This window comes from Sceloporus undulatus, chromosome 9, assembly GCF_019175285.1.
Source record: "Sceloporus undulatus isolate JIND9_A2432 ecotype Alabama chromosome 9, SceUnd_v1.1, whole genome shotgun sequence".
Classification (NCBI taxonomy): Eukaryota; Metazoa; Chordata; class Lepidosauria; order Squamata; family Phrynosomatidae; genus Sceloporus; species Sceloporus undulatus.
In genome coordinates this window covers 31,204,584-31,226,995 of record NC_056530.1, presented here as the reverse complement: position 1 = coordinate 31,226,995, position 22,412 = coordinate 31,204,584, and the positions used below count along the sequence as shown (strand labels likewise).

The window sequence follows — 22,412 nt, the reverse complement described above, 5'->3', positions numbered from 1 at the left end:
TCTGTTAATTGATCCAAGGATCATAAAGTCGGATCTCAAATTGTCCACTCAACTGCTGGGTGGTGTGAATTGGGCCCTGCTCAGTCTGTCTCCACTCACCTGCTAGTATAAGAAGGACAGACAGTCTGTGGATTCCTCCACTAGCAGGGGTTCTTCTAGATGACCCTCACTCTATAATATGGACAAGAGCACCTTTGTAATTCTTATGACAACGTCAAACGATTTCACTTGCTTCCCACACTTAGATAATATTATTGCAAACATGTAAGTGGGCTGGCTCATTGGCTCAGGCAAGGCACCACTAGGTTTTGACTTCATGCATGCCAAAGTCTCTGAGGGTGCGGTTTTGCCCTGCCTCACTTCCCAAATGTTTAACCCACCTTGCAGTGTTCTTCCAAGGATCACCAAAATCAGTTATAAACCAAGGGTATTACACACTGCCTTTTATCATTTAAAGCAAGTGATACACAAAAGTCAAGTGCCAATAATTGAACAAACCAAAGCACACACACATCATGTTCAGCTTGCGCCGACTCTACACCATGTATTCCTCAATGCCAGATATCTGACTCTATAAATACCAAGCCCTAATCATCATAGTAACTCTTACTATGAACACTCACCAGCGATCTTCAGCCCACGTTAGACGGATGTTACAAGGGCTGTCGAGATAAACACGTTGGGTGGAAAACAGAGCCCAGCTTTGCATGGCTTGAAATGCAATCTACATCAACTTCAAGAAAGATCTGCACTCAGATAATAGGGGTAATCCCATTTTCAGCCTACCTCCAAGGACCGTTGCAAATATTATTAACCTAAAAACACGCCCAGCATACATAAAAGGTGTACTTGAATATGCCACGACTTATAGACCATCTGTAAAGATATGTAAGCAAGCCAGCATGGCGTACTGATTTGAACGTTGGACTAGGGCTCTGGTAGACCAGGGTTCAAATCCCCGCTCAGCCACGGAAAACCCAGGGACTGACCTTAAGCAAATGTCCCAATCTCTCAACCTCAGAGGAAGCGAACTGTGGCAAAACTCCTCTGCAATCTGGCCAAACACTGTGACAGACTTGCCTTAGGTTCACCATATGTCAGAAACTACTTTGAGGCACACTACCACCACAAAATATATAAACTGCACACACAAAACACAACGACAATGACTGGGAAGTGATCCTATTACAGAGCCAAGTGCAATACAGTACTGGGACTTGGGGGAGGCAGGTTCAAGTTTCCACTTTGCTATTACCAATGATGGTTGGCCTCCTACCATCTCTCTCTCTCAACCTGACCCTCCTTATAGTATGGTCATTGTAAAGATAAAGCGAAGGAGGAGGGAAGCCATGCAGCCCTCCCTCCTCTGGGTTCAATGGAGGAAGCGCAGCATGAGAAGCGTAAAAAGGAAATAAGAATAAGTAACTCGCTTTCCCCATCGCTATCCAACCATGCAGAGCTGTTGGCAAGATGAGTTCAAAAAGTGCATGCGCATGTGCACACAGATGTATATTCCTTGGCTACTGTGCCTTAAAGGATTTAAAAGGCTCCAGTGTTGGCAGAAAAGTGGGTTGTAAATTAAATAAAGGTGAATGACTTTAGACTCCAAAAGTCATATTCACTGAGGGGGACAATGAGCTTTGCAGTCCATCCACCTGGGGTCACGGAAAGCTATTACGTTGCCAGCCTACTTTGTAGGGTTGGGTCTGGATCCTTTAAAGACACAATATACAGTATGTGAGTTTTATACCAACTGGCCTTTCCACCATCCCTGAAAGGTGGAACCAAAACGGGGACAGAAATGCCTGGTGAGTAGGGAGGGTGGTTAGGGGATGCTTTGATTTAGATTTCCTGCATGGCAGGAGGTTGACAGGGAGTTACTTATTTATTCATGAGTTGCATGAGTTCCAAAGTTGAACTCAAGGTGCCACACATAGCGCTCCCCCTCCCCAGGAACTTCTTGTCACCGTCTTTCAGACCTCTCCCCAGCTCTCAACCAGAAGACAACTTGGGCCTCCCCGCCTCCTCCTTTGCCCAACAACTTCCTCTCTCCTCTCATAGAGTGCTCTGCTATGATTTGGCGCCTAAAACTGTCACTTATGAAGGGACTGCCTCTGTCCAGGATGCCACTGCCTGAGTCCGCAAGACCCGAACTGGGCTGGCAGTAAAATGCAGAGTGTCTGGGAGAGATATCTCTCATTCAAAGGGACTTGCTATTAAGTCATGCTCACCTTGACCACATGGAGGGGGGTTTACAAGTACTTCCAAATCACACCCTCCCCATCCCTACAAGCCCACCCAACCCTAGGCATCCCTGTCACAGAATACACATACATATACACAACCCCAAAAAGCCCATGCAGCCCCCTCCCTCCCATTCAACCTCAGGCTGTGAGGACTTTCCATATTCCCACATACACCCCCCCAAAACACCCCATCTTCCATTTGGTCTCTGGCTGTGAGAACCTTCCACATGAGGACCCTCTCTACATACTCTCTTACCACACAGGCATCAGTATAGCAGACCATACGCACACACACACACACACCCCTCCACCAAAACAACCCAACAACTATCCACATGCCCCCCTTCTGGTGACCTCCGGCCGTGAGGGCCTTCCATGTATTCCCATCCCTACCCCTCCTCTCCACAGGCCTCCTCACCTACTCACTAGGCATCCCTGTCAGGCAATGCAGAACACACACACACAGAGACACAAAACAGCAAAGCCATGCAAAGCTCTTCCCTGCAGAGATGCCTAGTGAGTAGGGAGGGTGGTTAGGGGAATGCTTTGCTTTAGGATCCCCTTGCCTGGCAGGGGGTGGGCTGGATGGCCTTTATGATCCTGTGACCTTCTACATAGATGCGTGGATTCCCATCTCCATGTGTGCTCCCCACAAAGCCCACCCTTCCTACCCATCCACTAGGCATCCCTGTCAGGTAACGCAAAACACAAACAGAGGTATCCAAAAGAGCCAGCACGCCTCCCCTTTCTCTTCTAATGGGTCCCTGGCTGCAAGGACCTTCCGCAAACAGACCAGGGGTCTCCATCCCCATTTCTCTCTGAACAAGCCCTCCCAGCAGGCCATCCCTGTCAGGGAACCCAAAGCCCACGCGGCCCTTGCTTTTCTATTTGGTCGTCAGGCTGCAAGGACCTTCTTCCACACAACCCACCGCCCAACCTAAGCCTCCCTGTCAGGTATGGCAAGCCCCCCACCCAAAAAATCCATGCATACCCCCCCTTCCCTTGGGTCCTTGCCTGCGAGGTGCTCCACAAACAGAGCCAGGGACCCCCAACCCCGCTGTCCCCTCCCTCCCTCCCTCTCTTCACAAGCCCAACCTGCCCACTAGGCAATGCAAAAAACAGCACACACAGAGCTGCATGCACACCCCTTTCCCTTCCACTGGGTCCCTGGCGCTGCGTAGGCCTTCCCCAGAGGGACCCCTATCCCGCCCCATCCCCCCCATAAGAACCCACCTCCAAGCATCACTCTAGGTAGGCTAACACTACACCCCCCCAAAAATGAACCCTTCCCTGGATCCCTGTCTGCGAGAGCTTCCCCCACTAGGACCATGGATGCTGTCGCCTCCCAAGAGACCACAGCACCATGGCCCAACCCCTTCTGGCCCATGCAGGAACTCCCCCTAGAGGCACCCCTACCCCCTCCCCGCCCACTAGGCTCCCTGCAGGGAAGGCAACACAGACACAGGCCCCCCCTCTCTTGGACCCTAGTCTTCCTCCGAGGCATGGTCCTCAGGCCCTCCGCATTGCCTCGAAGCCACTGCCAGAGAAGGCAACCCACCCTCCGCCGCCCGCCCGGGACTGACTCACATCTCCGCATCCACTGATCCAGTGTGCTGGACGTGGTGGCTGGTGGCGCCGGTTCTCCAGGCACCACGAAGACAGGCCTGGATCGACTCCATCGTGTGCTCACCCCCTGCAGCTTCCTTAAGAGACGACTCCAGGGGCGCCGAGGACGAAGGCCGCGACGACGAGGACGCGCGAAAAGACCCCACGCAGCCGCCGCCGCCGCCGCGACAGAAGACGACGAGGAAAGGAGCGACGAGGGGAAGAGGAGGACGAAGAGGAGGTGGAGGCCTTGCCGCCGCCTCCGGCCGCCATTGCCTCCCCTTCTGTCGCAACAGCAACGCCGCCGAGGGAAGGAGGCGCCACGCTGCTCATGAGCGCCGGCGTACTCTCACCGCGCCGGCGCAACGCCTCGACGCGCACGCTCAAGCCACGCCCCCCCCGGCTGCTCTCACTGCGCCCCCCCTCGTCCCCCCGGCCCCCCGCTCCTCCGCTCGCGCATGTGACACTGCGCAGACGAAAGCAAGCCGCAAAACAGGTTACTACTCCACCCCCTTTTAAAAAATAAGATAAAATAAATATTATTGACATACGTTTCATACTTTTTTAAGTATAAATTTAAGAATATAATTTATTATTTATAAATATTAATATATTTTATATTGATATTTATTAATATTTAACTATTGTTAATAATTTATTATTATTATTATTTAAATAATAACAATAACAATAATAATATTATTTAAATAAAACTATAAGCATTATTTTAAACTAAATATTTTTATTTATTTAACAATTTATTTATTAATTATATGAAATCTATTTTAAATAAAATAATGTATAACATAATAAAGTATTATTTTATAAGAAGAAAGAATAATTACATAAAATTAGTTTAATTATTTAATTATATCATTATGTTTTATTTATATAAAAATATGTTTATTTATTTATCAAAGTACTTCTTACTGTCACGGATCTTTATTTTTTATAGACATGCTATATGAACCCTCCCTCTCCCTCTCTCTCTCTCTATATATTATGAGGGTTTCCTTCCTATATTCTGCAATGGAAATTTTTCTTTGCTTGCAGCCCCGCCCACTCCTGCCCTGGCGCGGCACTGCGCATGCGCCCGCATTCTCTCCCCAGCCACGTGCCGAAAGGAAGGAGGGGCCTTTCGCTCCTCGAAAGAGAGAGAGACGGGGCGACGACGAGCATCAAAAGCAGAGCGCTTGCTATTGGTGGGAGCCTTGCCCGCTCGTTCGAGGCTAGACCATAGGAACGCGGGGAGGCAAGAGACAGTCCAATGAGGCGGCAGGAGGGGCGCGACTGAGCCAATAGAAGCGAATGAGAAGGCGGTACAGAGAATGACAAAATAAGCTCTGCGTGTTTCTTCTTCTCGAGAGCCCCGCCCCCTTTGGTCCTCTCAGGTTATTAGATAAATAATTAATGGTAATTCTTGTAATCCCGGAAAGGGCACTTCCGCAAACGCGAAGGCGTTGCTTTCTCCCTAAACAACAACCCGCTTCACAAAGCTCAGTCTCTATACACTAACAGGCCTTCTTTCCTTCGAAGGCCTAGGGCGCCCTCTGCGCAGCTCACCACACGCACACCCACCCGTTTTTTAAAGCGCATGCGCAACTGCCCGCCCTAAAGCGTCTTTCGAAGCGCGAAAGCAACTGGGCTCTTAAAATGAGCTTTCTTTGCGCAGGCGCAAAGGGAGTTGTTGTTTTTGCGCCAACGTTATAAAAAGCCCTCAGCAGCCTTGCGCCACAAGTTGACTACTGTTACCTTGACACGGTTCCCAGCATGCACTGCGAGATGAACCAAGCTTTTCCCTCAGGAACATTGGTTCAGGGAACATCCGAACTGTTGAATAAAGGAGCTTGACACAGTTTAAGTGCTGCCAGCCCCATCCTATGGAACCCTGGCATTCATTTATTCCGTTTATTGATGATATTTTAAATATTACAATTTACAATAATAAATATTTGTAGTCATGAGGCATTTTGCCTCACAAGAACTGCCAATCCCAGGATTCCACAGGACGGCGATACAGCACTTAAAATGGCGAAACGCTTTATTCAGACAATGCAGACACACCTTCAGCATCATTGATAAATATTTAACACGGACCAGTCTAAAATGGCAACAAACACGTCCCTTGGCTGTCCTCCATCCCCAATTCCTCATTGCAGGGAAAAAACATATCTATATCTATAAACAAGTTTACACACACAATCATATACTGTTTCACATAGATATATTCCATATTATGTTATATGGAATTATATATAGAATATTATATATATATATTGCCCATATTAATATTAGTGGAGAAATATATAGATTCCATAATAGATGTATATATATAGAGATAGAAGAAGAGAGAGCGACAGAATAGCATGTGTGTGGTGTGTAATAGTATATTATAATGTCCAATGTCTCTGTTCTCTCTCTGATATAATATATTCCATATTATCATCTCTCTCCTTCTCTCTCTCTCCTCTCTATATATATATATATATATAACATTTTAGAAACATACACATACATCATGGATACATATATGATATTGAAAACAATAGTATGATGAAGAGGCTGAAAGGCGTTTTAAAAACCTAAAACACCCTCTTAAAGTTGATTAATAAGGCCCCAAAAGAAGTAGAAAATTTGAAAGCGTTCAAAAACCTATACCCAATAGACTCAACTAAACCAGCCCTCCTTATCCACTGATTTCCTCCTTATCCACGGATTCCAAGCACCCACAACAACAATCAACCAAAAGGACAACAAAGACCCCGGCAACCAGATCTTCAGAAATGCCAGCGAAAGAAAGGCTTTGTTCGCTATTGTAAACTTTTTACAAAGAAAAAATTCCAGTTTATTATGTAAGGATAGGATGTGGGCTAAATCCCAGCTCCTACGCTTTGGCAAACGCCACCCTCGCGTGCGTCAAGAGCCCGCGACCTCCTCCTCCTCGTCTTTCCGATACATCGCCTCCTTCCTGTTGCCTTTCTTGGCTGTGGAGGAAGCTCTTTTGCATATAATGGCTTAAGTGTCCAGACAACCTACTGAACTGGGAATAAAAGAGAGGAAAAAAAAAACCACACAAACCAGCAGCAAAAGAGGGACTGCGCATCTTCAGGGGTTCGGAAAGCGGACGGGGGACGATACGCGGGGCAAACGCATCCCAATTTGCTGTTTTCACGCTCAGCCTCGAAGCTGGATCCAAAAGCTAAAAGGGCCCACGCCAAGATCCACACCGGTACCCTGCCCCTAAATGCCAAAGCAAAAGCCTGACTGGGTGTGTGTTTCTTTTTAAAAAAATACTTCTTTTTAATCATATGCGCCGCCTCAAGGGAGGAGGAAAGGGAAAGAGGAACCCGGGGCAGAGGCTCTAGTCCCAACTTTCGGCTTTTGAGTCTTGGGGGGCTCCAAACCGAAGCCCCGGGAACGGCGGGGGAAGGAGCCGGAGTCGGGGAGACGGGGGGGCCATTTCAGTCCGTGATTCCAAGACCGAACGATTCAGAGCCAGGTCCATAGTAGTGCTCCGCGGCCTGCTTCTCTTAAAGTGGCTCCCGCGCCATGTTTTCGCGTGGGGAACTGCTTGAACTTCATCTCGCCGAAGCTGCGCTCCTTGGCTGTGCCCTGAAAGGAAGGCATAGAGAAAGAGGTCTGGCGTAAGGGCAGTTGTAAGCCTGAGGGCAGGGAACCGTCTAACTAAAAGATGGGTGTGTACAGCGCTGGTAATTTACAGCGCTTTTATTAATTACCGTGTTACCCCGGGTTACAAAATAATTGTTCCGCCGCCGCTTTCGTAACTCGAAAGTGCTTTCGCAAGCGAAACCCCCCATAGGCGCTTAATGGGGAAAAAAGCCGCGATTTTGGTGACGAAAAAGCGCCGAAAAGCCACCCCAAAAAAATTTCTTTCGTAACCCGAAATAACCTTCGTAACCCGGAACATTTTTTTTCAATTGGATTTTTTCGACCGGAAATTTCGTTAAGGCGGGCGCATCGTATCCCTGGGTCAAACACTGTAAAGGTTAATATTAATAAGGGATGCCCATCGTCGCCCACACGCCTCCCTAGGCCAGGTTGGCAAACTCACCTCCCAAACCAGAGAAATTTATTTATTCGTCTTTTTACGCCTCCTCATCGGAAACTCTCATCATCTAAAGAAAGAATGAAAAATAAATACACTCATCCATCCATATTTTGCAGCTTTGTTCTTCAGGATTTGATGATATGTTCCTCGCTAGGAATATCTAGGTCTCCAGTGCAACTCTATGGTCAATTAAACTAAAAGTTGCACTGAACAGATTCCTAGAGAGAATACTCTACTAGGCCTTTGTAGCTCCTCTGGCGCAACTCTATGGTCAGTGTCTGTTGGACTTTGGCCACAGAGTTGCCCTGGAGGACCTAGAGATTCCTAGAGAGAAGACTTTACTAGGTCTTTGTAGCTCCTCCAACGCAGTTCTATGGTCAGTGTCTGTCGGACGTTGGCCACAGAGTTGCCTTGGAGGACCTAGAGACTCCTAGAGAGGTGTCCTGTCAGGTAAAAACATGGTGATTTTGTCATTTGTGGTTTTCCCATATTCACAGGGGACTTGTGCCCCTAACCCTAGTGAATATGGAGGGACAAGTGTAGTATGAGCTCACAGTTCAAAGCAGGGTGGAGATTATATTTTATATATTATTTATTTCATTTATATCCCACCTTTCTCCCCAGAGGGACCCAAGGTGGCCCACAGATAAAACCTATAAAATTATTATCAAGTTCAAACAATTAAAACATCTACGTATAAAGTCACATAAAATATATACAATAAAATATAATATAAAAAATCACATAAAATATAGTTAAGTTAAAAGAACAGACTAAAAACCCACCTGCTCCATAAAACCACCCTGCTTTGCACAGAAACATGTTTTTTTACCTGGCGGCGAACGTCAGTCTTAATTTATTATGGTCCATAGACGCAAACTTTAGGCATTCAGTTGAGTAAATATATAAAAGAGGAAAGAGTCTGGAAGAGACTCGGGTGCTGTAGGCGATATTTCAGAGGAAGGAACTGGCAAAACCACCTCTGAGTATTCTCTAGCTAAGAAAACCCTATTCTTAGACAGGCTGCTTGAAGCCAAACACAAACATACCTTTTCCAAATTGCCTGCCCTTGCCTTCAACAATTGGAGAGAGCCAGAGCAATTCCCATGCCTTCCCAATGCACCAAGAAAACCCCCATCCTTACCGTCTCCTTTCGTATTCGATGTCTGTTCATCCCATTTTATTCGATGCAGCATGAGCCGTTTGAATTTCTTTTGTGCTTTAGGGCCTGAGAGAAAATAAGAGGGCAGGGAAGAAGAGAGAGCTTTTTAACTAATTATTTTGATTCCGGAGACTCCCTCTTAAGAACATTACAAGTTTATAAGAGACGAAAACAGCAAGCAATATTACCCTTTAAAAGACGCATTCACAATGGTAGCAACTTGTACATGGAGTAGGGGTACAAGGGTACATGGAGTAGGGGAACATGGAGTAGCAATGTCAGAAATGGGCTCTGTGGGACCACAGGGAGGTCCCCTAAGGTTGTTTTTATAGTCTTGGGCCTCAATCCTTTTTCTGCTCCAACTTCCATAATAATAATAATAATTATTATTATTATAATTATAATTATAATTATAATGGGGGTATAAACCAAGTCTCTGGAAATCTATCAGAAAAGCAATTCTACTTTTAAAGAGTCTGCAAAGCCACCCTGCACTGTTAACATAAACATTACAGGTTGAGTCTCCCTTATCTGGAATTCCGAAAACCCAAATGCTCCCCAAACCGAAACGTCTTTCGTAGGTGGCTGAAATAGTCCCGCTTGCACCCTGCACCATCTCACCTCCTTCCACCACGACCACATTGACATCTTTGTGCAAAACCACAACTCCAGTGAGATACAACTGGTTCGCGTTGGCTTCGATCTTGAATTTCTTGGCTGGGTTGCTTAGATTGCGGACTCTGGGGGAGAAGAGGGAGAAACGGATTACGGCAAACGGCAGGGAGAGCCATGCCACCGAAGGGGAGAGGGGACTTTGGGATCAGGGTTGCGGAGTCGGAGTTACCGAGTCAAAACCAATTATGGACAGAGTTGGAGTTGGTAGAAACGTACCAAGAAAAACCTATAACATTAAACACCCAGTTTGTTGCATATCTATTTTCATAGGGATTCAGCCAAAGTTTTCTTCTTCACAAATTTCAATCGAATCAATATACTTTCTATTTTGTCCCCCTAAGTAGCCTGGCGATGCATGGAGTGGAGTTGAAATGCCCTGCGCAACCCTTTTAACTACAGTCAATTTGTTAATACTAATTTAATACACATTTGTCATGTATGAAGGAGTTGGGACAGTAGGAAAACAGAGGGGTCAGGAGTCAAAATGTTTGGCGTCTCAACTCCACAGCCCTGGTTAAGAGGTCTCTGGCTTTGGGGATGGGGGAACCACTCACCTATAAACTGCTATATGAACCCCCTGGGAAATATCTTCTTTAAGCTTTTTCACCTTTTTCGCTTTCCTCTGTTCCACCGTGAGCTTCCTTGCGGCATTTGCCTCTTCGTGAGCTCTGTGGGACACAAGAGACACACAAGTAAGGAACTGGCAGAGGCGGCTTCCTTTCTCTATATTCGAAAAACAAATGCCTCGGGTGTCGCACATCAAGAGCTCGGGGTTTTTTGCCTTTTAGTCATGTCTGCATGGCAGGAGGTTGGTCTCAATGGTCCTTGAGTTCCTTTTCATCTCCTGTGATTCTCGGATTCCATGGCATGCAAAGTGCAAGGCCCTGAACTCTGCTGGCCAATTTTTGGCATGCAAATCACAACGTCACATTAACTATAGCAAGGTATTACCATGCTCCCTCTTTGAACTCCATAGGAAACAAAGCACGATAGGAAAGCTATTTTTTAAAAAATCAGCAGAATACCAAGAACTGCACAAAGTATACATCCTCCTTACTTTTGCCTCTTTGCCATCTGCGCTCGCACGTGGGCCTCGACTTTGGTTGGGTCCTGAACAGCCTCCGTCCCCAGAACCCGCATCAGGTTTGAGATCCGTACTGAAGAGGAAGAAAAAGGGCAGCTTTTTAGGGCCACCAACTCCAACCAAAGTGTGCTTAGCGGCCCCTGGCACCCAACAATCTGCCTGGCCAAGGAAGGATTTTATTTCTTTTTACCTTTTGGTTCTGGAGGCGGCATGAGGCCGAGCCTCACCTTCTCCTGCAGCTCCTTCTGGGCTTCCCGGCGGGTCTGGCGGCGGAGTTTCTTCTGCTCCTTTTTGGTTAGATAGACCCCCAGAGTCACCGGCGTGTCGCTGTCCACTAAGGTCGGAGAGAAAAAGGACAACTAAGGCAGAACTCTAGAGAGTGCGGGAAACATCTGTCCCTCAGCCATGACCGCTCTGTGCTATGGGGTCCCAGTAACAGGGCCAGTTACCTGGAGGGTTTAGCTGAGCCGGGTGCTCCACCAGGTTCGTGATGCCATGATAGTCCTCTCTTTGAAGGAAATCAGTCGTTCTTCTGAAATGAAAATGTGAGGAGAGGGGTGTGAGGAAAAAGTCTGCATGGACCCAGTGCTACTCCAGTGGCTGTTGCCCTCCACTCTTCCCAATCCTTTTATGACCAAGGGGGCCTGTTGAAACAAAAAGGCCTTCATCTGCCTACAGAATGGTAGTACGGAGGGTTTAAATCTATCCTCTCTGGGAATTCCAGAGTTGGAGCAGCCACTGAGAAGGCCCTGTCTCCCATAATCTCATCAGATATAAAGGGACAGAAGGAATGGCCTCCCCAGAGGATCTCACAACAGGTTCATTTGAAGGAGTACAGTCCTTCATTTGTGCCAAAATGAACGAATGGCGAGTGATTACAATGGTTTGCAGCTAGTTACTTCTATCTAGCAATTGCACTTTCCAAACGTCTGCTGTTGCCCTTGATTTTGTTTTTAATTCTATCATTTGAGAAAGAAAATAGCACCCAAGTGGTCATAAGAGCAGCACACAGGCCTAGGAAAACCAAAGCAAAGGCCAGAATGGAGATTCAGCCGTTATTTAGAAGAGAAGACTTTCTTCCCCAGCATCCCATAACCAAAGGGCAGAGAAACTCACACGTCGATGCCATTGGGGATGATGAACGAGTCCCACCATTCCACCTCAGGGATATCTCCTTCTTTCAACTCCTTTTTGGGCGTGATCAGAGCCAGCTTGGTAGAAGTGTGGATCCCTGTCTTCTTGGCAGCTTGGGAGATCTCAGCCTGGAGTTTCTCCAGCTGGGCCTGATGGGGAGAGAAAACTTTTTAGCAATGCACACAAGGATGATTTAAATAAATAATAATAGTCCTCCTATTTCAAAGCAACCCGTACCTTCGTCCGCAACCTCTGTGCGATTTTTTCGAACTTGCCCTTGTCGTGGAACTTGAAGGTCCTCTTCTGCCGCTGAGCTGGGGTGATAGAGACACGGGGGTCGAAGTAGGTGTTGGACTCCATGTCCTCGGAGGGCTTCTCCTTGAGCTGCTGCTTGAACTGCTCCCTCTTGACGGCCCGGATGTTGGCCTTGAGGGTTGGCATGCGGTGCGTCAGCTCAATCTCTTTGCCGCTGGCATCGACCGTGCGCCCCTGCTCATCCAGGATCAGCGGCGTTGGCTTGGTCTGGTCCTTCAGCTCCACTTTCCTGGGCCAAGACATCCCCAAAGACACAATGTCTGGTTACAACGCAGCCCTGAGGACGTGAACCTTAGAACTGCTGGGCAGGGGCATGGGTCCCAGTCTGAGCGTCCTGAAATCTCGGGAATGAGGTATTTGGGCTTCTTCCCATGTGGAACACAGTTACAAAGTCACACCCCCAAAGCAGATACGGATAATTGGTCATTACAAAAACAAATAAGCAAAAAAAGGTTCAACCACATGCAGCCTCAAGGGCATCCATTTTATTGGCATACAATTTCATGGACTCCAACTCACTTCAGCCAATAAAATCCATGACAGTCTGTACCCAAGAACAACAACAATGCTACTTCAGAACTGTCCCCCATTTGACTGAGTAGGGATTGGAAGCCTGCTCTCCCAGAGTCCGAATTAGCACTCAGAACCACTTAACTACATAGAAGAAAACATGTAACCCCAGTTTGGGAAGGGATGTATCTCCCAGGCAGTCTAGCTCCCCCACCCTCTGCAAAACTAGCTTCTGGGGCCAAGGGAGGACCCTAACCTGTCTGCAATACCAACCTGGGTATTACCTTTGCCGCAAAGGGCCAGATGGTCATGGTCAGCAAGGCTAGGAAACCCCCTTTTTTCGATCAGGCATTCCTGCCCCTCTGACCCATTTCTCTCCAATAAGGACAAGCCATTCAGAGCGATGTCCTCAGTGCTCTCTTGTGTGGCATCAACTGAAAGGTCTCTCCCCACCCCCAACCCGCGGGATGACAGCGTGTTCCGATACTCACGGCGGAGCAATCCCCATGGCGTGCAGGTTGGCCAAGCCGACCATGTTGGTGTTGCCAATGAGCCCGGGTTTCAAGGCCAGCTGAGCCTGAATCCGGGCTTGGAGCTCAGCGGCCTTCCGGGCCTTTTCAATGGCGTCGTTCATGAAGGTGGCCGCCTGTGAGGGCTGGATGGTGTTGCCGATGGGGAGGGGCTCAGGCTGCGTCGTTGTTGTTGTCGTTGTTGTTGGAGTTTTTGGCTGCAAGGGCGAAAGAGAGGAGGGTTGCAGTTCACTTGGGCAGGAACCCTGCGCTAAAAGGGAGAGAGGAAGAAAACTACAACTAAAGGGTGTACTTTGTTGCTTGTGTCAGAAGCTGTACCTGAGGCGCAGGCGGGCTGATGAAACTCAGCTGTTTTTTCCTTTCCTCAATCTGCCGTGTTGCTGCTTCCATCATTTGCTTGATCTGAAGAAAAAAGGAAGTAAGTGAAAAGCTGGATTAGTTTCCTTTTTACTGAGGGCAAAACATTGCCTCTTTGTCCCAAACTTGGCCCTCTTGAGTTGTATAAGACAACCTCCAAATCATACTTCCCCCCAAGTGTCTACTGGATCCCAACACCAAAAGGGCTGGGATGCTTCTCTGCTGTGCATCACCTGCTGCATAATTTGCCACCAATAAAGCTTATCAGACCAATAACGTGTCCCAGCATCTGACACCGAACCAAGTCTTGGGTAGCCTTGGAACCAGTCCACTTCCAGCACAGAACAAATGGCAATCAGAACTTTTCTCCAGTCCCAGAAGAAAAGTTGGGAGGTTCTGTTTCTCAAGACCCACCTGCAATTTAGTCAGCATCCCTGGGCTTTCTGTTGGAGGGCCGGGGATCACTTCCGGCTCTTCCTCCACTTCTTCAAAGCGAGGGATGCGACGCTTCTTGACTCCCGAAGACTCCTTTGAAATGTCAGGGTCTTCGCCAAACACATCCTGAGGGAATAGAAATGGGAGTAGCTTGGTGAGATCATTAATGGCAGAGGAGAACATCAGAGGCACAGCTTGTAGGCATCTTAGATTGATTTGAATGACAACTCCCAGAATGCCACAACCAGCTTTTGGGGCCCCCAAGGACCCCAAAAAAATGGATACAGGAAGTACCCTAAACAGAACCCAAAGTAGAAGTACTTTTTCTTGCCAAGAAAAAGCCCCCCCCCTTTTTTTTTTGAACTTTCAAGCATGACAGCACAGAGTCCTCCTGGGAAGAGGAAAACCCATGCCAATGGGTTTGCCATGCACACATTCTTTAACCCCTGGCACACTTTGTGTTAAAGTACAAAAACCAGATGAGATTTTGGCTCACCTTCAACTCTCTCTTGCGGTTCCGGTCGCTGTTGGACTTGGAGTGTCGGGAACTTCGGCCTTCCTCCACCGCTTCAAAGAGTTTGTCGACGAACCGCAGAGTGGAGTCATCCAGGAAAGGCTTGAGGTGATCTGAGGAAGACAGAGTGAATGGGAATAGGAACCTGGCTAGAGAGCCACTTTATGAAAAGGTGGCTTTGAGGAGATCCATAGAAGTTCATCCCAAGCTGCCTACAATCGCAGTTTGTGAACACTAGGCATCTCCACAACAGCAACATTGACATTCAGTCTTACTAACCTTAACCCAGGCTTCACAGCCACCCTTGAAATAAGATCATTGATCTAAGGAGACAGCTACATTTGAACAAGCATAGCCCAAAACGTCTTGGACCAAAACTCCCACAATTTCTCACCATTAATCTGCAGAGGTCTGAAACATCTGGGGGGCCAAAGTTTCCCCAACTTTAAGGGTCAAATGATCGGGGAGCAGGTGGCAGGAAAGGCCCCTCTCTGCTCCAAACCACAGGGAGCAAGAGTACAAGGATTAGTCTAGAGTAGCAATGCCCAAACCTTGGTCTTCCAGGTGTTTTGAACTTCAGCTCCCAGAATCCCAGACCATTGGTTGAGATGGCTGAGGCTCCTGGGAGCTGAAGTCCAAAACACCTGGAGGACCAGAGTTTGGGAATCACTGGTCTATAGGGACCAAAGGTCGATCCTCTTTGTATGGTCGCCAATACAAGTTCCCCAAGCCCAATGTTTTCCAGGTTGCTCAGGCGCTAAAGTTAGCCGGGAAGGGAGGCAGCTATTTTTAATACCCAGAAACATTGCCGTAAGCCTACCGGCTGCTTTCTTCTTGTCCATCCCCTTCCCCACGCAGTTCAAGGCAGCGGTGACCACGGTGGGCTCCGAGAAGCCCAGGACGCGCTTGACCGTCTTCTCCACCCATGGCTTCAGCTCGTCCAGCTCCCTCTTGGAGAGCGCCATCGCTATGAGAGTCTGCAAGGAAAGGAAAAGGAAAAGGAAGCAGCTTTCAGAGCGGCTGTCACCAGTTTCTTATTTCAATCTACTGGGACACAAAATGGAGGACTGGAAAAGTGTGGGATGGTCTTATTCTGTATCTCCCAGCATTGGAAGCGTTTTGATGCCGGTCCTGCAGCCGCAACGTTGTGAGTTTGATCCTGGAGGTTGCCTTCCAATTTTCCATAGGTTGGCTAAATCAGTACCCAGCTTGTTGGGGGCAATTGGCTATAAACACTATAAACCGCTTAGGAAGTGCTAGTTCACTACGAAGCAGTATGGAAATATAGGTGCTATTGTTATTCCTTTGTCATACCTGACCTTTCTTCTTCCAAGGATCTAGGCAGGCCTCCAGTCTACAAAAGCGGTCAGATATCCCTCATATTAAGGAGGGAGCAAGCTTGTTTTCTGCTGCTCCAGAGAATAGGATGCGGAACAATAGATGCAAGCTCCAGGAAAAGAGATTCCGCCTCAACATTAGGAAGAACCTCCTGGCAGCAAGGGCTGTTTGATAGTGGAAAACATTCCCTTGGATTGTGGTGGAGTCTCCTTCCTTGGAGGCCTTTAAACAGAGGCTGGATGGCCATCTGTCAATGGGGATGCTTTGATGGAGAGTTCCTGCATGGCACAATGGGGTTGCACTAGATGGCCCTTGGGGTCCCTTCCAATTCTTATGATTCTATACAAGTACAGGATTTTGGGTGTTGAGCGCCCCAAAAAGTAACTTCCCTAAGCTTCAAGTTGCCCCCCGCCCCCAACACACACTTCCTATTTCTGGAGCGATGTCCAAAATGGCTGCACAGTATCAAGCTGCCCAATAAGATGTGAAGTCAAAGGCTTTCACGGCCAGCATCCATAGTTTCTTGTGGGTTTTTGGGGGCTCTGGGGCCATGTTCTGGAAGAGTTTATTCCTGATGTTTTGCCAGAAGCATCTGTGGGTTTGGCATCTTCAAAGAAGGCATTGAGGAAGACTTGCCCATAGAGAAACACTGGGGAACACTTGTCCATAGGGAATTATTGGAGAACAATTGCTCATAGAGAATCATTGGGGAATATTTGCCCATAGAGAAACCTAGGAGAATACCTGCCCATAGGGAAACACTGGGGAATACGTCACTATAGAGAATCACTGAGGAATACTTGCCCATAGGGAATCATTGGGGTATATTTGCCATAGGGAATCATAAGGGAATACTGGCCCCTAAGGAAACATGGGGGAATGCTTGCCTATAGAGACATGCTGAGAATTACTTGCCCATGGAGCATCACTGGGGAAGACTTCCCCATAGCGAATCATTGGGGAATATTTGCCCATAGGGAATCATTGGGGAAGGGTTGACCATAGAGCAGCGGTCCCTTTAAGGGATCTTGGACTCCATCTCCCAAAATGCCAGGCTGTTGGCGAAGGCGGCTGAGGCTTCTGGGAGCTGTAGTCCAAAACCTCTTCTAAAGGGCAGGGCTTGGGGCCCAGTGCCGTCAAGGATCATTAGGGAATACTTGCCCATAGGGAAGCAATGTTTCCCTATGGGGACTGGGGGATGATGGGTGCTGCAGTGGCCCTGAGGCCCCGCCCCTTCCGGTGAGGCCCCGCTCCCTCCTCTTTCTTCTCCTTCTTCTTCTCCGCTCACCTTCCTCCCCTTCTTCGGGGCCCTTCTCGCCTTCCTTCTCGGCCCCAAAAGCAGCCACTGACGGAGCGCGGACGTCGTTCTCGGGGCGGAAGCGGAAGCCAAGGGTCACCGAGAGCGACGGAAGGAGCGGCACCCGGAAGCGCGGCCTCACAACCATAGAGTCTCCGGCCCAGGATCGTAGGCTTCTCCCGCCTCTTCCGCCTTCTAGGGGTTGCCATGGCGACCACGCTCTGATTGGACAACACCCTCCAGGGAAGCCCCGCCTCTCAACCTTTGGGTTTTATTGGACTCCAACTCCCAGAAGCCTCAGTCACTAGGCTCATTGTTCAGGAATCATGGGAGTTGGAGTCTCAAAGGCCTAGAGGGCCAAAGCGGAGACCCTAAAGGGCTAATTTTGGGGGCCAGATTTCTTCAGATATAATAATAATAACAATAATAATTAGATATTTTATGGCACCTTTGAGACTCACTGAAAGAGAGAAGTTGGCATCCTGAGATACATATATATATATATATATATATATGCATCTGAGGAGGTAAGACTGGAGCCTAGGGAAGCTCCTGCTGCCAACTTCTTTCTTCAGTGAGGCTCAAAGGCTTTACCCATAGACTACAGTGTAACAAGATGTGGCTAATAAAGAATTCCTAAGACAAGGGCGCCCTCTTGTATTAAAAAGAATAGCCTTCCGACTCTGGAGCCCCTTTGCAGCCTTCCTAGGGGTCCAGATGGGCCCAGAGACCCCTTTCTGCCCATGGAAGTGCCAAGGGCCCTTTCTTTCCTCGTCCTCTGTCCAGCTGTAAGGCTTTCTAGCAGCATTGGCATCAATGGAGGGACCCTCGGGAATAGGCAGCCAATGGGAGTGGAGGAAGGCTCAGGTAAAGGGAAGGAGGCCACGCCCCTCAGGAATGGGGAGCCAATGGGGAAATCACCTGAGTCCTCATAGACTTCGGTTTTATCAATACAGTACAGTATAGAACATTCCTAATACAAGGGCGCCCTCTTGTGGATACTCAGGACACTGCAGCCTCTTTGGGCTTCTCACCGACTTCTGTCCTGGAGCGCCATCTGGTGGTCTCTCTCAGCATCCCATCTCCAATGGGGGAACCCCAATTGTTTTGGGGATTTGGGAAATGCAACTTGGAGCATTTAGTGCATCATGGTCCTCAAACTGTGCCCTTTAAGGGACTGTGGACTTCAGCTCCCAAAATCCCAACATGGCTGAGAGGCTCCTCCTGGGAGCTGAAGACCAAAATCAATTAAAGGGCACCATTTGGGGACCACTGGTTTAGTGCCACTGCATTATGGCCCCCAGCCACTCTGGAAGCCCTCTTCCTGCAGAAGTGGGACTTTTCCAAGCTCTCTTCGGCAATGCCAATATATATAAATAAATAAGATGCCAGGGGTTCCTCCATAAAGAGATGGCCTCTGGAGCCCCTTTCCTCACTTTGCAGTCCCAGGGAACCTGGGGCCAGTGCCCAGATGGGTCCAGAGACCGCTTTCTGCCCATGAACGTGCCAACCACAGAGGTACTCCTCCGTTGGCAAAGCCAAGGGCCTTTGCCTTCCTCATCCTCTGTCCAGCTGTAAGGCTTTTCAGCAGCATTGGCATCGGGAGGATGGAGGGTTGCAGGGCTTGGTGCCAAGTGGAAGCAGGGCATCTGTGGTTGGAAAAAGTCCTTGTCTGAACTAGGGGGCCTTCTGGGACCCTCTTTTTGTGCCCATGGAATACAACTGCTTCTTCACACCAAGGGGCAAGATTTACACTAATCCCCCCCCCCCCACATTCGCTGGGGTTAGGGGCACAGGACCCCCATGAATGTGGAAAAAACGCAAATGACAAAAACAGCATGTTTTTAGACCTGAGAGGATGCCTCTCTAGGAATCTCTAGGTCCTCCAGGCAACTCTGTGGTCAATGTCCAACAGACAGGATGCCTTTCTAGGAATCTCTAGGTCCTCCGGGCAACTCTGTGGTCAACGTCCGATAGACACTGACCATAGAGTTGCACTGGAGGAGCTACAAAGGCCTAATAGAGTGTTCTCTGTAGGTCCTCTAGTGCAACTCTGTGGTCACAATCGGCCAGCCATTGACCATTGAATTGCACTGGAGGAGCCACAAATGCCCAGGCAAGTGTTCTCCCTAGGAATCTCTATGGGTCCTTCAGTGCAGCTTTTGGTTAAAGTCGACCATAGAGTTACACTGGAGGAGCTATATATGCCTAGTAAGGTGTTCCCCAGTTGACTAAAACAGCGGCCTACAATTGAACAGTCCATGACTCTCGGGAGAAAAAGAACCAAAGAGAACTTTATTCAACGGAGTCGCGTAATGCACGGTGCACGTCGGGCGACGAGGCCAGAAAACCGTCCACGCGCGTTTTCTTGGGAAGCGATGGGCGAAGTGGGGGCAGAACCCAGCGTCCGTGGAAAAAGAAAGAAGCGGCAGCGGCACAGGCGACCAAGCGACAAAAACCCACAACACGACGCGGCCGAGATGGAGAGATGTTTTGCGCACTCCCAGCGCCTCCGCCCGATGTTTCCGATTCCTGTTTCTGCGTCCCGCTACTCCTTTCGCGACTAGAAACTACACAACTCAGCGCCAGTCTTTTTTCTCTCCTTCTTCTTCTTCTTCCAAAAATAAAACCATCTCCGCTTGCTGTTTCCTTCAAATCCTTTCCGAAGCAAGGCCTATAATGATGCGCTATAGAAAGAGAAGTCCGCCCCTTAAAAGAGCTAATCCTTAAATACAACTTCATAAATAGTTAACATTGTGAAAAATAATAATAATTATTATTATATAACGACAAAAGCCCAACTGACGCACTTGCGTCCTTTTCCTTCCCGCGGGACAAAAATAGAGAATTGTGGGGGACGTTCACCGAAGGGTGTCTAATATAGACAAGTTACTTAAATATAACTCAGAGGATGGGAAGAACTGGGAGAGAAGAGGAAAGGCTGTGTTTTAAAGTCAGGAAAAGACCTCCAAATTGTGAGCCTGATGTTGAAAAAGTCACCGGAAGAGAACCAAGTCCCTTCCTGCGTTGCATTGCGTGCGTTGTCTACCCTCCGCAACATTGCGCTAACCTTTTAAACTACAAAAATAGAACAAACTATGAATGCCTGGGGCATCCCCGACATTGTCCCTGATTTCTTAAACCCTGCTTTGAGGAGAAACCCCCGGCACGCCCCGTTTTCGGCACCGAGGTTTGGTTTGCAACGGAGACTTGGCGCCCAGGTTTGGATCGGAGCAGCGTCTTCGGATGCCGGTTTAAAACAGCTTTTGGCGATCGCAAGCGACGCCGGCCCTAGGATAAGACTCCGAGAAGGCGAGGGATGGCGATTTCACCTTCTGACGTTCTCTGAACAAATGCAAAGACCCCCCCAACGAAACATCCTTTTCTTTCGCTTCAAGTTTGGAGAGAGGCAGTTTAGTCTCAGCTGGACATAAAAAGCTAAAAGGGGGGAAAAAGACCCTGCCTCTTTACTAGCACTTTGCACCTCGTCTTTGTAGACCAAAAGAAGATATAAAACTATTGTTGGGGAGGAAAGGCTATAGTTTATCTCCTTTTTCCTAAAAAAGTAGACTATATATTTTCCTATTTTTAAAAAACGTTATCGGCACGATGCACATCCTTTGAACGCAGGGAGATAAAAGCGGCACCGATGACGGTCATCTCCCAAACGCCGTCCAAACGGTTGGCGATCTTTAAACAAATAAACCAGTGAAATGGTTTTAAAAGGGGGGGGGGAATCCAAACTAGATTGAAAAGGAGAGAGGAAGCAAAGAGCTGGCCATTTCGAGATAATGAAAAGCATTGGAAAGACTCAAAGGATCTGAGCAATATAGATATATATCTATATTTAAAAATCCCAACAGAAACCAGTGAATTTAGATTATTATTTTAAAAAAAGGAAACATCTGAGCCCTTTAAAGGGCTTTAATACTGCGAAAATGGGAATAGCCTTCCTCGCTTACGAAGGGGAAGGAAGGGAAAAGTTTGGTCCATGTGTAAAACCCTAAAGGCTTGCTGTTCTTGGCAGCTTCGGAGCAGATGCACAGCGGTTTAAAACCACCACCAAAAATTTGGGGATATAAAGGGACCAAAGAGGAGACCCCCTTTCCTTGTAACAGCTTCTGAAGGCGAGGAGCAGCCCCTGGTTTTGGTTTTAATTCAAGATGGGAAACGGTGCAGCTTCCTTCCACCCCAAAAACCTTTCCGTACGGCTCCCCTTCAAAAAGGAGACCGAAAAAAACCCCATCTCCTCCTTAGACTCTTAGTTGCGTCGATTCAAAATCTTGGCCTAAAACTTAAAACAAGCAACCACCCTGATATGGCAACCTGGGAAGGGAGGGAACCCAGTTTAAACCACAATACAAAAGATATTGTTCATATTTTGCAACACCAACACACACACACACAATCCCCCGGTGCTAATTCCACTCCTCTTGGAAAGAGGAGAGGCGGTTTGCGGTGTCCAAAGGAGCTCCGTTCGAATGCGCCGCCTCCGTTTCGGGTTTCTGGCCATACGGAAGAACGCCAGCCCCTTCTCAAATCGTGGTCTCTCGGACCCCCGCCGCGCTCGGGGGGCGAGCGTCCCTTCACCCAAGTTGGGGGGTACCTGGGTCGAGGAGGTTTCAACATATCCATGCGTGACGCAGCTGAGCCTTCTGGTCCGTTCAGACCCCAAACCAACTAGGAAGAGTCCCAAGATATCGGTGGTCTAGCGGGGAACCAGCGGGAGATTCGCCAGCCCTCCAACCGGGCGAAGCGCAGAGAAAGTCTTCCGCTTGTGTGTAAAAAAAGGAGGGGGAGAAAGGAACCGTTCCCCTGGGTCTTTCACTGGAAAAAATAAAGAAGAAGATTGACGTTAAGAGCCAAGGACAACCAAAAAGGTGGCGTACACTACAGCAGAGGAGGACTGATGGAGAAAAAGAGCCGTCATTTGGCAAGCCAAAGTACCTGTCCTCCTGCAGCCCCTCACAAAATGGCAACTTGACCTCAAGTCACCATTTTGAGAAGGACTGCAAAAGGAAACCAAGATACGTTTGAAGGTAGGAGCATGACGTTCTGGGTGCCTATGAGAGCAGGGAGAGGGATTTTTGCCCATTTTCATGAATTTGGGGAAGGGGCATTGTTTCTCCGTGGTTTGGACC

The 22,412-nt window shown here is 48.2% G+C and overlaps 3 protein-coding genes across 6 annotated transcripts in view; all 3 read right to left on the bottom strand.

Annotated features, from left to right (window-relative positions):
• RPRD2 (regulation of nuclear pre-mRNA domain containing 2) overlaps window positions 1–22,412 on the bottom strand; it is a 206,048-nt gene that overhangs the window by 20,242 nt on the left and 163,394 nt on the right.
• PRPF3 (pre-mRNA processing factor 3) lies at window positions 3,951–17,386 on the bottom strand. The gene is made up of 16 exons (XM_042439772.1): window positions 17,263–17,386; window positions 15,457–15,613; window positions 14,619–14,749; window positions 14,102–14,248; window positions 13,649–13,732; window positions 13,292–13,527; window positions 12,213–12,519; window positions 11,958–12,124; window positions 11,291–11,373; window positions 11,032–11,175; window positions 10,815–10,914; window positions 10,312–10,425; window positions 9,704–9,822; window positions 8,970–9,148; window positions 6,740–6,891; window positions 3,951–4,317 (listed from the first exon to the last, which is right to left on the bottom strand). Exons 2-16 carry the CDS (start codon window positions 15,599–15,601, stop codon window positions 3,951–3,953), a joined length of 2,475 nt encoding a protein of 824 aa, XP_042295706.1. The 5' UTR covers window positions 15,602–15,613; window positions 17,263–17,386.
• Window positions 19,545–22,412, bottom strand: part of PIP5K1A (phosphatidylinositol-4-phosphate 5-kinase type 1 alpha) — a 29,304-nt gene continuing 26,436 nt past the window's right edge. For all 4 annotated transcript variants that reach the window (XM_042441220.1, XM_042441221.1, XM_042441222.1 and 1 more), the window contains one exon: window positions 19,545–22,098. In XM_042441220.1, coding sequence (XP_042297154.1) covers window positions 22,096–22,098 — 3 coding nt within the window. In that variant the 3' untranslated portion in view covers window positions 19,545–22,095. The remainder of the gene's footprint in view (window positions 22,099–22,412) is intronic.

Excerpts from the sequence above, each read along its gene's own strand:
- PRPF3 (XM_042439772.1), bottom strand. The coding sequence starts at position 15,601 with ATGGCGCTCTCCAAGAGGGAGCTGGACGAGCTGAAGCCATGGGTGGAG. Across the intron at positions 14,249-14,618 it reads ACCGCAAGAGAGAGTTGAAG|GATGTGTTTGGCGAAGACCC; the intron begins GTGAGCCAAAAT and ends CTATTCCCTCAG. Across the intron at positions 10,915-11,031 it reads GCCGCCTCCAGAACCAAAAG|TACGGATCTCAAACCTGATG; the intron begins GTAAAAAGAAAT and ends CTTCCTCTTCAG.